This window comes from Daucus carota, chromosome 9 (assembly GCF_001625215.2).
Source record: "Daucus carota subsp. sativus chromosome 9, DH1 v3.0, whole genome shotgun sequence".
Lineage (NCBI taxonomy): Eukaryota > Viridiplantae > Streptophyta > Magnoliopsida > Apiales > Apiaceae > Daucus > Daucus carota.
The window spans coordinates 4,586,980-4,602,373 of NC_030389.2; the positions used below are offsets into that span (position 1 = coordinate 4,586,980).

Here is a 15,394-nt window from a genome sequence, read left to right on the forward strand (position 1 = left end):
GTAGCAAAATATTTTACATAAAGGGCATGAATGAGTGCTTTATATCAGCCGTTTAGACTTTAGTACTCCGTAAATTTCTCCCTATTTGTTTTCAGAGGTACTGAAGTTGATTCCCCCTCTAGTCTCTCAGAATACACTGTTTAGAGAAAGATGATCTGTTCGTTTACCTTGTGAAGTGAAAACAATATTTACGAGAAATTAAATAAACCAAACAAACCCAAGGAATCAAAGAAATATTCACATTTTGTTATGATTGCAAAATGATGAATGTTAATGTTTCGGAAATTGTTTTTTTAGGTAAATATTTTTAGGAGAAATTTACGAGGGAATGAAGCTAATTTCTGTAAAGGGGGAAATCTTAAACTCAGAAGTATACTTAAAAGCAAAAGAGTGAAAGAAGCATATATCTGAGGTATATATTAAGCAGATTAGTAAGAGGTGTCGTCGTTCTCTTGTAGTTTTACTCTCTTGCAATCAGAACAATCTCCAAAACGAAATTGGCGACAAAGACATTGTAGTCCACACAATGAAGTTTTGTCATTTCATACCCATCTTCTTCCTCGAGTTGAAAGTTTCTTTCCTACTGATAAACTTGTTTAATATACACCAAGAGAAAACAATACCCATTCATCTAACACATGCATGCAGTCCTTTATACAAACTAGTTTACTCTGAAAATGGCTCATAACAAAATTCAAGGCTATTCAAATATGCTCAAAGTCTAATAACATCTAAAAAATAATCTCCGAAAAATCTAGGATTAAACTGATAAAAAAATGTTCAAAAATGGCTACATTAATTGCTTGTCAAGTGCGAACCTCGTATAAAAGTTTGTCAAATGATTTTATGTAGAAAATTAGAAACTAATAGTGTCAAACAGCCTCACTCTGAGTCACTAGTTACGTCCTTGAAGATTTTATATAGACAATTACAAACTAATAGTGTCAAACAACCTCATTCTGAGTCACTAGTTACGTCCTTGAATATTTTATATAGACAATTACAAACTAAACTAATAGTGTTCAACAACCTCACTCTGAGTCACTAGTTACGTCCTTGATTAGATTTGTACAAAAACAGCAGCCGAATAACAAAAACTGCAAACAACAGCAATAACAAAGAGAAGGCATAGTAATTCACTATTGCAGCTGTACTTGTTTCATGCACACCAGCCTTCAACACTCCAAAATCTTCTCTTGCCTACTATAAATACCATGCAGACCAGATAAGAAAGAAAGCAAGAACCTACATTAACATTATTCAAATTATAAGTCTGTGATCACCATGGCATCAGTAAAGTCTATCCTTCATCTTTTCATGTTACTAGTCGCTACATTCGCGACTATTGAGATAGCGGTGGCAGGTGATCCAGATATCCTCACAGACTTCATAGTTCCAGCAAACCTCACCTCAGGCAATGGGACCTCAATTGACGGAAACTTCTTTACTTTCACTGGCATGAGAGTCCTGGTTGGCGGCGAAACACCCCCTGCTTTTAAGGTCTTGAAAGCAAGCATGGCCGAGTTCCCAGCTCTGAATGGTCAGAGTGTGATGTATGCTGCACTTCAGTTCCCCGCAGGGAGCACCAACCCTCCTCACACCCATCCCCGTGCATCAGAGCTTCTTTTTGTGGTCGATGGATCCTTAGAAGTTGGCTTCATTGACACTACTAACAAACTCTACACCCAAACACTGCAAACTGGTGACATGTTTGTTTTCCCCAAGGGACTGGTGCACTATCAGTTCAATGCTGATGCGCAGAAGTCTGCTCTGGCCATCTCTGGATTCGGAAGCAGTAATGCAGGAACTGTGTCGATTCCAAGCACCGTGTTCGCCACTGGAATCGATGACAACATCTTGGCCCTGTCTTTCAAAACTGATGTGGCAACTATTAAGAAGATCAAGGCTGGTCTTGTCCCAAAGGCCTGATTTATTTATTTTGTTGAATAATGATTTATTGAAGTTGTTCCTACAATGCAGTAACCATATTAAAAATCAATAAAACAATACAGGCAAAAAGAAAACTATGCTCTTAATTATGCACAATCTATGAAGAGTTATCCATATGAGATTAGAGCATCTCCTGTGCAATGCTAGGAGTGATGTCATTTCTACAATAATGTATTATTTTAAAACTGACAGCTCCAATGCAATGCTATACTTGGTTCTAAAAGTAGAAAAATGCTATACTTGATTCTATATTTAGAATGAAGTATAGATGGTGCTATAATTGCCACATAAGCATGCAAGTGGCAAAAATAAAGTAATAGTGACAAATATATTCATGTACTTTAAGATTATGTAATTAGAATAGAGCTTTATTTGGATATGTTTGGTGCTATTTTGCATCTACCATAAGTTCTATTTTAGCATCAAAAACCACTTTTTTGTTTTAAATTATTATAATAATTACATCTATTTTAACATCACCATTGGACTTGCTCTTATATGCACAAGTTTTTGGTTTTGCCAAAATTCTTAGAAGCAAGGTTGGTGTTCCACTTGTTTTTGCTAGTATATTTTGGTTGGATTTTCTTGTACGCGTAACAGTTTCGTTGATTTTTCATCTTCCACATTGTATGTGTTGGAGACACTCTTGTCTGATGTTTGATTTTTTTCTTCCTTTATTCAAAAAAAGAAGAAAATAAAACTTTTTGGGATACTGAGATAAAAAATGATGAGAAATTTCTGGTAAGGAAAAGGTAAACTAAAAATTAGGTATTTTTGACATTTTTTCGTACTAATACCTCACCAAACATTACATTTTTATGTTGTATTTTATTATACAGAAAATGGAATGAATAGACTCAAAATAAAATGGAGTTTGGAGTGCTCGTTTATAAAAAAAATAGGAAGTACGACAGGTTTAGAATCTGGGAAGAAATCGAAATATTCCTAGCCATATCTACACCTCGTACAAATTTCAGCAGTCCAGATTTGGTTTAAAGAAGATTCATAGTTTAGTCTTTGTACTCTATAGGACTCTCTGCTCATGACATTGCCATCAAAATTCTGTCTCAGAAAATTAAATCATTACGAAACATCGGGCATGTTTGGCTACAATTTCTTTTGGCACCCGCTTATAAGTCAGAATCAGTTTGTTTGTACATTTTTTGTAAAACAAGTTATAAGCCAAACACTTAGGGGCCGTTTGGGTAAGTTTGAAAAAAACGCTTCTTTCTTAAGGTAAAGAAGCGGACTAAAAGTTAGATTTAAATTTAGACTTAAAAGTGATTAAACTGTTTGAGAAAGAAGTAAGAGCCTGGAAACAAAATCTAGCATTCTCAGCTTTTTATAAGCATTTCTCGTTGTTTATAGAAACGGGTCAAGAAAAGTAGAATTCGGCTTCTTAGAAAAAAAGCCAGAAGTTTGGTTACCCAAACACGCACATACTTTTCATTTATAAGTAACTTCTCACTTATAAGTAATTAAGGATTCCTAAGTTAAGCCAAACGACCACATCAACCGATAACAACTGCTCTTATTCATTTAGTGGAGGCCTGTACTGATTATAACATCTGATAGCAATAATCTTCTAAATTAATCTAATATCAGTTGAGAGACAAAAGCTCCAGTACAATATGATTCCAAAAACTGTGATCAACATACAGGCGTTCACATTAATCTTTGTGTTGATGATATTTCGACGAAATTACTGGAAAAATGACAAGAACATCAACCAACAGCAATACCAAAGATAAATACATTGTATTTCACAACATCCAGCCGAATGTCTTTCAATAACAACAGGGTCTGAGAGTACTATAAATTCCCCATAAAATTAAGCTCCTTTCAACCAAGAAAACAGAACAAAAGCCCTTACTGGTATTGAAATATAGCCAGTGATCACTATGGAATCACCGAGATCATCCCTTCTCCAGTTCCTGCTACTAGTACTAGCTACTTGTGCAATCGTTGAGATTGCACTAGCCGGTGATCCAGATATCCTCACTGACTTCATAGTACCATCAAACCTGACCTCAGGGAGTGGAAACACGACGATTGATGGGAACTTCTTCACTTTCACTGGCTTCAGGGTACTTGTTGGCGGACAAGTACCCCCAACTTTCAAGGTTTTTAAGGCTGGCATGCTAGAATTCCCCGCCCTCAACGGTCAAAGTGTTTCGTATGCTGCACTTCAGTTCCCACCAGGGACTACAAACCCTCCTCACACCCATCCACGTGCATCTGAACTTATTTTCGTTCTTGATGGAACTTTGGAAGTTGGCTTTATTGATACGACTAACAAACTTTACACTCAAACCCTGCAAACTGGTGACTTGTTTGTGTTTCCTAAAGGACTTGTTCATTTTCAGTTCAATGCTGATGCAAAGAAGCCTGTTTTGGCAATCTCTGCATTTGGAAGTTGTAATGCAGGAACTGTTTCAATTCCAAGCACGGTCTTCGCCACTGGAATTGACGACAACATCTTGGCTCTGTCGTTCAAAACAGATGTGGCAACTATTCAGAAAATCAAGGCTGGTCTTGTTCCCAAGCCTTAATAAAGGAGAACTCACTTATAGTTTATTTGATTGGACAATGATTTTTTCATTATGTACTTAAATGCCGTCTGGGCATATATGTGCTATACTTGTTTATTTTTCATTTTTAAATAACAAGTCTTCCAGGCAAGAATTTTCACTATTAGGCTTTCCAAAACTTTATTTTAGCTAATTATATCAAATTAAGAGGCGCCCAACCCTGCCTGCGCAAAACACAGAAACGAAGAACAAGCATTATAATAATGTTTGGGTTAATAATCAAGTGAGTCACAAAGTGAGCTCGATATGTTATGTTATCCCTCAATGACATCTCAATTTTCAAACCACCTCACATATATGCGTATAGACATGTGCTGTTGTTGGAGTCTTGTAACGAGAAAAAAGTATTGTAACTCTTTTTTACTAGGTGCATTGTTCATACTTGGACGTACTCCTTATACTAGCTCGCGCCACAGTTGAACTCGTCTTCATCATCGACCAGGTTCTTATATCAAGTGGAGAAGGTGAACTGAGGATCCTACATGTTTTTAACTATTTTTGGCTCCATTATACATGCTGCACAAATGTAGTAACTACATACATTGTCCACACACCTGCATAAGTATTGCACTTTGCAATTCCACATGCCTTGCAATTCAATCCCACGGCATAATACTTTGTCCAGGATTGATTAAGCTGGTGACATTCAGCTTCATGCTTGATGGGATTCTGTGACCAAATTAGCTAACATCAAACTACCTCTCTCTCCGGCCAAGCGTTATATGGAAACAAGATGCTAAAGCCATTCACTGCATTATTTATTAATATGAAGCAGGATATAGGGTATTTATATGGGGTTGTGATAGAGGTCAGAAATAATTCTTAATTATTATTGAATTATTAAGGCCCACTAACACAAAAGCCCAGTTAGTAAAGGCTTGAAACACTTAATTATTAATTAATTTCGTGATTAATTATGTGGCTCATAATTAGGCCCACAATTGGGTTACATTACAATTGAGCTACATGGGCTGTCAAAACTCAAGAGTTGAGCTCCCAGCCCTCTTGAGGCTGGAATCGAGGAACAAGCCTTGTCATGGCCCGAATTCGCAATCCTACTATGAGTAGGAAACTAAATAGAATGCTCTACAACTTCAGAGTTCTACGAGTGTTCAACTTCTACGATGATAAACAACTAGAGTCATAGATAAACATCGATGACACAGGATTACGATCAGAGATCAGTGCTATCCTATCTCAAATACGAAAACCTACTTCTACGAAGTTTCTAATACGTGGAATCATACTTTCAATCAGTCGCTAACATCAAGACTACTATATAAAGGGCTCTACCCCTCCAAACTAAAACTACGTTCAAACTTGATTCTTTACACAGCTAAAGATACGTAGGAATCTCGAACCTCGAGAACAGTCTTAAAAGTACGACGGTTCACCTTCGTTCTACGATCCATAGCATTTGGCGCCGTATGTGGGAAGAAGACGGCAACTATGGTAAGACCCGTGAAATTACGCTTAGAAGTTCATCCCCCGTGGACCGGAGACAACATTGTAACCCAGGATCCACCCTCCACTCAGGTCATCGCTGGAACCTCCACCCAGCCAATTCCACTCTCCACCCATACGGCTGGAACCTCGAATCCAGCCACCACCACTGCTCAAACCTCAACCCTGTTGATCTTAGGCACTATGCCTCCTATGACTAGCCTCGTGGCGACAACCACTGTTGCTGGGACTCATTATTCAACCGTCGTGACGACCACCTGAGAAACCACGAACGAAAGATGCTCATTTAACAGATTATGAATCCTATGAAGAATCAGATAGGTACTGTGATATTCCTCCACGCAGGGGAAGAGACGGAGACCAGGACCGAGACTCCCAACACCATTCTAGGCAGAATAACCCCGAGTCCCGTGGTCCTACGAACCAGGAATATGATGCCAGGATCTGAGTTTTCGAAGAGCAGATTGCTCAATTAAGGAGAGACATGGTGGCACACCAAGCAAGGCAGCAACCGCCCGAACCTCAACCGAGGGTTGATACCACTGAAAAAACAGGTATGAATAGAATCCATTTATTGCCTATAGGTGACCTCGACAATCCAATTCCCCCATTCACCAAGAAGATCATGGCATCAACGATTTCCCAGAATTTTAAGTTGCACACTATCAAGACGTATGATGGAACGGGTGACCCTGCTAATCATGTACGGACCTTCATGAATGCATTGTTGTTGCAACCAATCACATATTTCGTTTCACAGACAACTTTTAATAAATAATAGTATATATTTTGTTAGGAATCAATAATTTTGATGATAACATAAACACGTTGTAACATGTTTTAAATTAGAATCTTTATCAATTTATCAGTTGTAATTGTTATGTTACTCATCTTGGGAATTATCAACGGATGGATAGAATAGGATGGCTAATTGTAAATATCCAACGCCATGTAATTTTGTCTAAGTGAAGGATATTCAACTGATGAGTTGTAGCTATTCAACTGATGAAGAGTGCACTGTGTTTCAACTGATGAAGACCAAGCATTCAACTGATGAAGACAAAGTGTTCAACTGATGAAGTTGAGGTATTCAACTGATGAGACTAGAACAGTATTCCATCGATAAAGTCTGTAATTCATTCGATGGATGAAGGCATTTTCAACGGATGAAGCAAACATCCATTGAAAGTGATTGGAGCTTAATTCTGACAAGTCACATGGATCGAATTGCACTAAAATAGACATGGAAGCCTGATTAGGACAATAAATAAGATTCGGAAACATTCTTATCTCATGCAATGTAATCTAAATCAAATCAAGAAGATGGTCAAAGATGAAGACATCACCATGAATAAGACAAAGATGTGCAGCATAGTTTAGGTTAGAGTGTAGAATTTGTATTCTAGTTAAACTTTGTAAACTTGGAGTATATAACCAAGTTAGTAGCATCAGTTGAACTTGTTCAAATTACTTGAGAGAAAATCTGAGAGTTAGAAACAGTTAAAGTGTTGAACCTGCAGCTGTGAGAAATGTAACCAATCCACAGATTCTTCTATATAAAATCTCACGGGTGGATCATTCAATCCACCCGTATTTTTAAATATATGGTGTTTTATCTGTTCTGTTATTGTAAGTGTTACTTGAATCGTTAAATTTTTAAAAAATTATATTCAACCCCCCCTTCTACAATCTTTCTTATAGTTAGTGTAGAATAACAATTGGTATCAGAGCCAGGTTCCCACCAAACAGGGAAAAAGATCAACAATGCTAGAGAAAGATGGGAAAGAAGGATGCTGGAGTGAAGATTCATGTTCTTGACAAAGACAACTATTTTCACTGGAAAGTGAGAATGCATTTGCATCTGTTGTCAATTGATGAAAGCTATGTCAACTGCATAGAGAAAGGACCTCAGTTCCCATGAAGGTTTGTACCAGTATTGGAGCTGATGGTGAAGACATGGTAGGCAAAATGGTTCCCAAGCCTGTTTATGAATATTCTCAAGAAGACACTGAAGAAGTGCACAAGGATAAAAAGACCATGAACCTTCTATTCAATGGTCTGGATCAAGAAATGATTGATAGTGTCATCAGCTGCACAAGTGCCAAAGAAGTTTAGGACACCATCAGGACCATCTGTGAAGGAAATGAGCAAGTAAGAGAAAACAAGATGCAGTTGCTGATTCAACAATATGAGTCATTCCATTTCAAGGCTGGTGAAAATTTGAGTGACACATTTAACAGATTTCAAATACTGTTAAATGGTCTAAAGCTTTATGGAAGAATGTACCGGGTCAAGGATTCAAATATGAAATTCTTAAGAGCTCTTCCTAAAGAATGGAAGCCCATGACAGTCTCTCTAAGGAACACTCAAGAATTTGAAGACTACACTCTTGAGAGGCTGTATGGAACTTTGAAAACCTATGATCTTGAAATGGAACAAGATGAAGAGATAGAAAAGAGTCAAAAGAAAGGACATTCATCTGTGGATCTAGTTGCATCTTTTGAGGACTCAGTCAAGGACAAGGGAAAATCTCAAGTTGAAAAAACTGAGAAGTTGGTCAAGGAAGAGCTCAGAATCAAGGAAAGGAAAAGGAAAGGTGAAAGATGAAGCCGATTCTGGTGAAGATAGTGATGGGATTGATGAGCATCAAGAAGATTCTCTAAATTAAAATTCAAAAAGAATTTTAACTCTGCAAAACCATTCAAAGGCAATCCCAAGTCTGTCAGAAGCATGGTGGATAGATCCAAGTTCAAGTGCTTCAATTGTGGGAATGCAGGTCACTTTGCAAATGAATGCAGAAAGCCTAAGGTTGAGAAGAGGTCCAATGAAAGTATGGACTACAAAAAGAATTATGAGCTTCTCAAGCAAAAAGAAAGGGCATTCATTACAAAGGATGATTGGGCAGCTAGAGATGATTCTGATGAAGAGGAAGAGTTTGTCAATCTTGCTCTAATGGCCAACTCCACAGATCAAGAATTGAGCACTGCAAATAGCAGTCGGGTATTTACCACTAACCTAGTAGAGTTAACTAAAGATTAATGCAATGCTACTATAAATGAGATGTCTACAGAATTATATCATTTGCATGTTTCTTTAAAATCTCTCACTAAAGAAAACAGTAGAATAAGGATGCAAACACATTTATCAGTGATAGAAATAGTGTGCTAGAAGCTCAATTTATTGAGTTTGAGAAACTGAAGATTGAGTGTCAAACAGCCAAGGATGATCTTTTGGCTGTTTTGAAAAGAGGAGAAGTTATAAGAAAATAGCTTGATAAGGAACAAGAGATTATTTTCAGATAGAAATCTGGAAGAGATGTTTCTGCAAACATCATCAACATTCAAGGCAGAGAAACCTTTGTGGAGAATGAGTGGAAGAGAGACAAGAAAGTTCTTGAGATGTCAGATGTCAGTTAAACTGATGAGAACACGGATAGTGATCATCCATTGAAAACAAAAAGCTCAACGGATGAGAGTTATCCATTGAAAAACAGCTCATCAGTTGACAAGAAAATTCTCAAGAAATTAAACAAGAAATATGGTCCTGTTAACAAAATTTTTGTTAAAGGGGAGGATAATTCTTCCGAGACAAATGAGAGTAAAAATAGAAATCACAATTCTGACAAGAAGCTTAAGAAGAAATTGGATGTTGGTGAGTCTAAATCAGAAGAGACTAAAAAGAAAAGAGGAAATAGAAATGGTAATATTGGAGTCAATAAGCACACTAATTACACCCCCAATGCTAGTGCTCCTAGGAAAACATGCAGTAAATGTGGTAGTGTTAATCATTTGTCTGCAAATTGTAAAACTGTGATTGCTCCTAATTATTTATCCATGCCTATGTCTATGCCATCTGTGTTTATCTGCTATGAACATGATGCCTGGTTTATTGCCTCATAATCCATACTCTCAATCTAGCATGCCATACATATTCAATCCATATTTCAATGCTTTTAACATACCTCAATTTCACTCAAACATGCATGGTATTAACAATGTGTGTATGCCTCAATTGCCTGTCATTAAGAGTAATGTTGATATCCCAATTTCTCAACCAAAACCAAAGATTGAACCATCTCAATCCAAGAGAAAGGTTGAGACTGAGGGAAAAGCTGTTAAGACTAACAAATCTGGACCCAAAGCAAGCTTAGATGACAGTTGGCTATGGCACAAAAGATTGTCTCATTTAAATTTCAAGACAATGAATGAATTGGTTAAGAAGGATCTGGTTAGAGGAATTCCAAAGATAGAATTTTCCTAAGATGGTTTGTGTGGAGCATGTCAGCAAGGAAAGCAAATATAGTTGGGCTAGTCTTCTCCACAAACTATGACAGCATGGCCTTGTCACCTGTCATGTGCCTGGAGCATCCACTGTCAATGGTCCACATGACCTATTTAGTCTTTTTTTCCCTGCACATAAAATGAGATTAAGTTGCATTTGGTACCCAATTTTTGTTGGGTCCTGCAGTTACATCATTGCTACAGTTATCACAGTTTCATCAACCACATCAAGATTATCAACAACAATATTTTTGACATCCTTTTTCACCCACCGTGACTTAGAAAATGGCACTTCCTTTTTCTTAGTAGGTGTAGCCTGAATACTGACATCAGTAGGCTCGGGAGTTTTAATATCATATAAGTGAGAGCATTTAACAATTGATAGAATAGGCAGATTAAACACAGTACTAATGGCAGTAATCTTACAAGGCATACAATCAATATCACTACACACATTCATAGATCTATCCATTATAGGTGTCCTGTGTAGATTACTATTAACATTGACAACATTGCAGTAGCAACATTTTTCTTACAAGCATGAGTAAGGTGATGAGAGGAACCACAGTTATTACATAACTTCCTAGGTGCACTCTTAGCATACTCTCCATCCTTTCCTTGATTGATTTTACCATTTCTGTTTTTAGACTTGGTAACATCTATGATGACAGCACATTCAAAAGTTGATGTCGAGTTACCCTTGATAGCATCATTAGCTTCCACTGTCTTGACAGCAGTTACAAAAGTTACTATCTTAGGTTTCCTCTTGACAATACCTTTAAAAGATTTTGTCGCAGCTTTGTTGACAGCATTCTTTGAACGTGGTGTTTGGCTATGTAAAGAGTCAACTGCCACAAGTCTCTTGACAGTACTATTCTCATTGGCAATTTTACTATCATTCACACCATTCTCATCATTCAGCTCTCGCTTGATGAGTAAAGCTTCCTCATCAAACTAGGATCCAATAACTTTGAATATAGGTTTCTGAACCTTTATGAGAATGAATGGTTTAACAGTATCATCACCAACATAATCAGACACAGCTTCCTTACTAGGTCTCCTCCCATATTCATAACCAATGCCTAACTTATTGTTCTTATTGCCTTTATCAGAGATTACCTGAACAACTTAAGAAGAAATCTTATAGGCCTTAAGCTTAAATTCATTTTCTTCCAACTTAGTCCTAAAATATTCCTCAATCTTTTTAGCACATGCTAAGTCATTCTTAAACTTTTCATTATCAGATCTTAAGGAATCTAATGAAACAATTTTAAGAAGTAACAAGTCATTATCAGCAGTTAAGGTCTCATTCTTACTATTAACCCTGACTATGTCTTCATGAATTGTAGAAAGACTAGTGTGCAGATTAAACATTTCAGCACTTATATGTTCAATAGTTTTCTTGCACTCACCAACAGTCATATCAAGCAAGACAAGTGAGGGTACTTGAGTTGAAGAGCTTGATGCCTCTTCACTTGAGTTTTCCATCAGAGCAACATTCACCATCTGTTCATTCTCTTCTTCATCAGTTTCTTCCCAGCACGCGCCTCCAGCAACATATGCTCTTCCTTGATCTTTCTTGCCTTGATCGCCAGACTCTTTGTCTCTTCTTCTGAATTGCTTGGGATTCTTGCACTCTCCATCAAACTGTCCAAGCTCTCCACAGTTGAAGCACTTTAACTTTGATTTATCCACTATCCCAGATTTGTATCCTCCACCAGAATTTCCACCAGCATCCTTGCTTGAGCCAGTCCTGTTGAACCTTGAGTATTGACCCTGAGTTTAAATGGTTTGTTCTCTTTGAAATTAAATTTTTTGAACTTCCTTTCCATGAATGCCATGGTAGGATTGTCCATACTTTCCATTTCCTTAAGGGTGAGTACTCATCTTCCTCATCATCTTCCAAATCTACGACAACTTTGTCATCTTCATCTTCCACCTCCTCAATCTTTAGAGTGGGTGGTTGACTCTGCTAGAAAATGTGACTAGATTCACCTTGTTGACTGATTCTAGGATTATGAGCAATTAAAGCATTAGACATGTTAGCCATCTTGTTCTTCAACCCAGACTGTATGGCTCTCTTTTGAAAGTATTCTAATTTATAAGACTTTAGAACACCATATAGTATTTTCAGAGAAATATTGTTGAGATTCCTTCCTTATCGGATAGCTGTCACTCTACTTTCCAAATGATTTGGCAGAGTGAGTAAGAGCTTTAGATTGACTTCCTTTTTGTCATAAAACTTCCCATGGAGTTGCAGTTCACCCAACAGCTTGCTGAATCTTTCAAACATGGTAGTCAGCTCTTCTCCTTGATTTTCCATGAAAGCTTCATATTGAGAAACCAAGATTTGCTTTTGGTTTTCTCTGACTTCTTTGCTTCCTTCACACATCAACTAAATCTTTTTCCACATATCATAGGTTGAGCTGCATGTTAAGACATTGCCACACATGATTTTATCATTTGAAAGTGAATCCAATAGGATTAACTGTAGATGATCATCCAGGGCTACTTTCTCTTTTTCAGTATCAGTCCATTCACTAGGCTTCTTTGGTACCCAGTGAGCTGGAACGATTCTGTCATTATCGGTGTATGATGGAATTTCTTTCTGTGGGATAAATGGGCCATTCTCCAATAAACAAGGATAAAGCTGGTTTGAAGACTTGATGAATAGCATTATCTTTCGTTTCTAGATATTGTAGCTCTCTTTGTCGAACGCCGGAATCTTGATGCTTGACTACTGCATACTTGACACGATCTCAGGTTTTATTTACCTATGAAAACAACCTCTGATACCAGTTTTTGGTCCTTAGATGTAATGTAGAAGGAGGGGTTGAATGCAATATTGATAAATTCAACTACTAATTCAAGATTTGAATATGTCAGTAGAGAATGATACAAACAAAGTTTAGAACATTGTAGTTTAACTTTACAAAATAAATGGCTTATTTATTTTGTTATTTTGCTACAACCTCAAGAAAAGATTTCTCGAGCTTCATTTCACTCAAGGAATACACTTGTGTTTCACTCCCTCGGTGTTCTCTCTGTTTAATATTCTACTAAGCTTGAGTTATGTTTCCTATACATATATCAGAGCTAAACATAACTTGGTCACCACGGGTTCTGCAGATATATAAAGTAGACTTTTGCTTTTACGGCTACTTTGTATATTGCAGCCCATGTGACTTTTCTAAAATGCTAATCAACAGTTGTTACATTGTATGAAAAGCAACCTAGGAACATTTCATTTTAAGCTTAACAGATATGAGTGAATAGTGACTTGTCTTCCTTCCAGGTAGCTAGTTATCCACGACTTTTGTGTTTCCTTGAGATTCAAGCTGTAGGCTTGGTAGGTCTGCTACAAAACATCTTTCTGCAGCAATCCTAAAGTTGAACATCTTTATCTGTCACAGGATTGACTTGATGTGGAATCAAATTTAATCCAAGATCTCCAATGACAATGACATGGAGACACCAGTACTTGTTGTCAATCAATGATTGGGATGATAGTGGCTTCCTGAGTACGCTTTAGGTAGGAATGACAATGTTCAACTGTCATGCGAGCGAAAACTTGTTGTCTGCTGAGCTTCAGCCAATGTTGTTATCGGATATAAACTTGTTGTCATGACCTTGCAACCGTCTGCCTTGTGTAGTATTGCTGTCAACCATCTTGACAGTAGCAGTCCTTCATGCTGGTTGTCATTCCTTTTTGCGTCTTGAGGCACAAACAATGTGAATTGAACTTCTTTCAAGTATACATGTATTACAATTGACAGTAATAAAAAAGACACTACAAAGACATATTCTGACTGTGACAATATGTTCTACTTAGATAAATCTAAGTATATGAAGATGTTAAGTTGACTGTTGTTTATCACCCATAAATCCTAAAAATAGACTTGAACCATATAAATAAGGTATGTAGGCACCTTGCATAAGGATTCGGATCCACAAGTTCTACACTCTAAAGAGAGGCATGTGTAACCTTAGTGACACTTTTTCCGAGTACTGGTGGGATGAAATTCCATTATTCCGGCCTCCTTGTTTTGTGACTTTGCAAGCTCAGCCCTTAAACACGACTATTTTCCCATATTTATTATTGGGTTAAATCTCAAAATGCTCACCGAAGGGAAGGGCTGGTATCAAATTAGTCATCAAATTTAACGGGGTATCACTTGAGTCACTAAAGTCAAAGTAAATATCAAAAAGATACCTCGTATATGTGTTCGAAAACTAAAAATTATATCTATGGAGTTCTATAGATCTTTCTTGAATGCTACCACAACGAAATGAGAAGTTATGAGTTCTAGTATTTTAGATAATATAGTGATATTTTTAAAATTTGATCTACTAATTGTTTTCATTTAAATTAGAAAATAACTACAAAATTAAAATTAAATAGTAGATAAATTTTAAAAAATCTCATTGTATTATCCAAAATACTAGAATTCATAACTTTTCATTTGGTTGTAGTAGAATTCAAGAAAAATGTATAGAACTCCGTAAATATAATTTTTAGTTCTCGAGGACATATTTGAGGTATATATTTGATATTTATTTTGACTTTAGTGATTCAAATGATACTCCGTTAAGTTTGATGACTAATTTGATACCAGCCCTTCACTTCAGTGAGCACTTTGAGATTTAACCCATTTATTATTAACGGTAGCCCTACTTGGCTAATTGTCGTTCAATTTATCATAACAAATATCCTATTATTGTAGCTTATAATTCTGTGGGTGTTGTATCAATTACTCTCACAACACTAACATTCCAAAAAAAAAAATGGACACGACTAACAACCTTGATAACAAATTACTCTACATGATCTCATCCAAAAAAGAATAGATCTGGTTTCTGAAAAGCTAATAAATAAAAGAGATGGTGTGAGAGCAAGGGTGTTTAACCGGTAAAAAGAATGAAAGAAAGTGAAGAAGTGCCAGATAGAATCATGGATACGAGAGTGGACTTGAAAACAACGGTAAGAAAACTTCCGCTTTTTAAATAGAAAAAGAATACATGAATCTCTGATTAAATTGGACCTGTAAAACGTCATGTTAAAATTAGGGTTAAAAATGGGGCGGGTTCGGGGCGGAGACTAATTTCCCA

General features: G+C 36.8%; 2 protein-coding genes across 2 annotated transcripts; both read left to right on the forward strand.

Moving 5' to 3' along the window:
* Positions 1-1,220: 1,220 nt before the first annotated feature.
* LOC108201073 (putative germin-like protein 9-2) lies at positions 1,221-2,039 on the forward strand. Its single transcript, XM_017369360.2, has one exon. It carries the CDS (start codon positions 1,285-1,287, stop codon positions 1,927-1,929), a length of 645 nt encoding a protein of 214 aa, XP_017224849.1. The 5' UTR covers positions 1,221-1,284; the 3' UTR covers positions 1,930-2,039.
* A 1,746-nt stretch (positions 2,040-3,785) lies between these two features.
* On the forward strand, positions 3,786-4,644 carry LOC108202365 (germin-like protein 9-3). Its single transcript, XM_017370747.2, has one exon. It carries the CDS (start codon positions 3,852-3,854, stop codon positions 4,500-4,502), a length of 651 nt encoding a protein of 216 aa, XP_017226236.1. The 5' UTR covers positions 3,786-3,851; the 3' UTR covers positions 4,503-4,644.
* Positions 4,645-15,394: the final 10,750 nt, after the last annotated feature.

Coding starts and splice junctions, on each gene's coding strand:
- LOC108201073 (XM_017369360.2), top strand. CDS start 1,285: ATGGCATCAGTAAAGTCTATCCTTCATCTTTTCATGTTACTAGTCGCT.
- LOC108202365 (XM_017370747.2), top strand. CDS start 3,852: ATGGAATCACCGAGATCATCCCTTCTCCAGTTCCTGCTACTAGTACTA.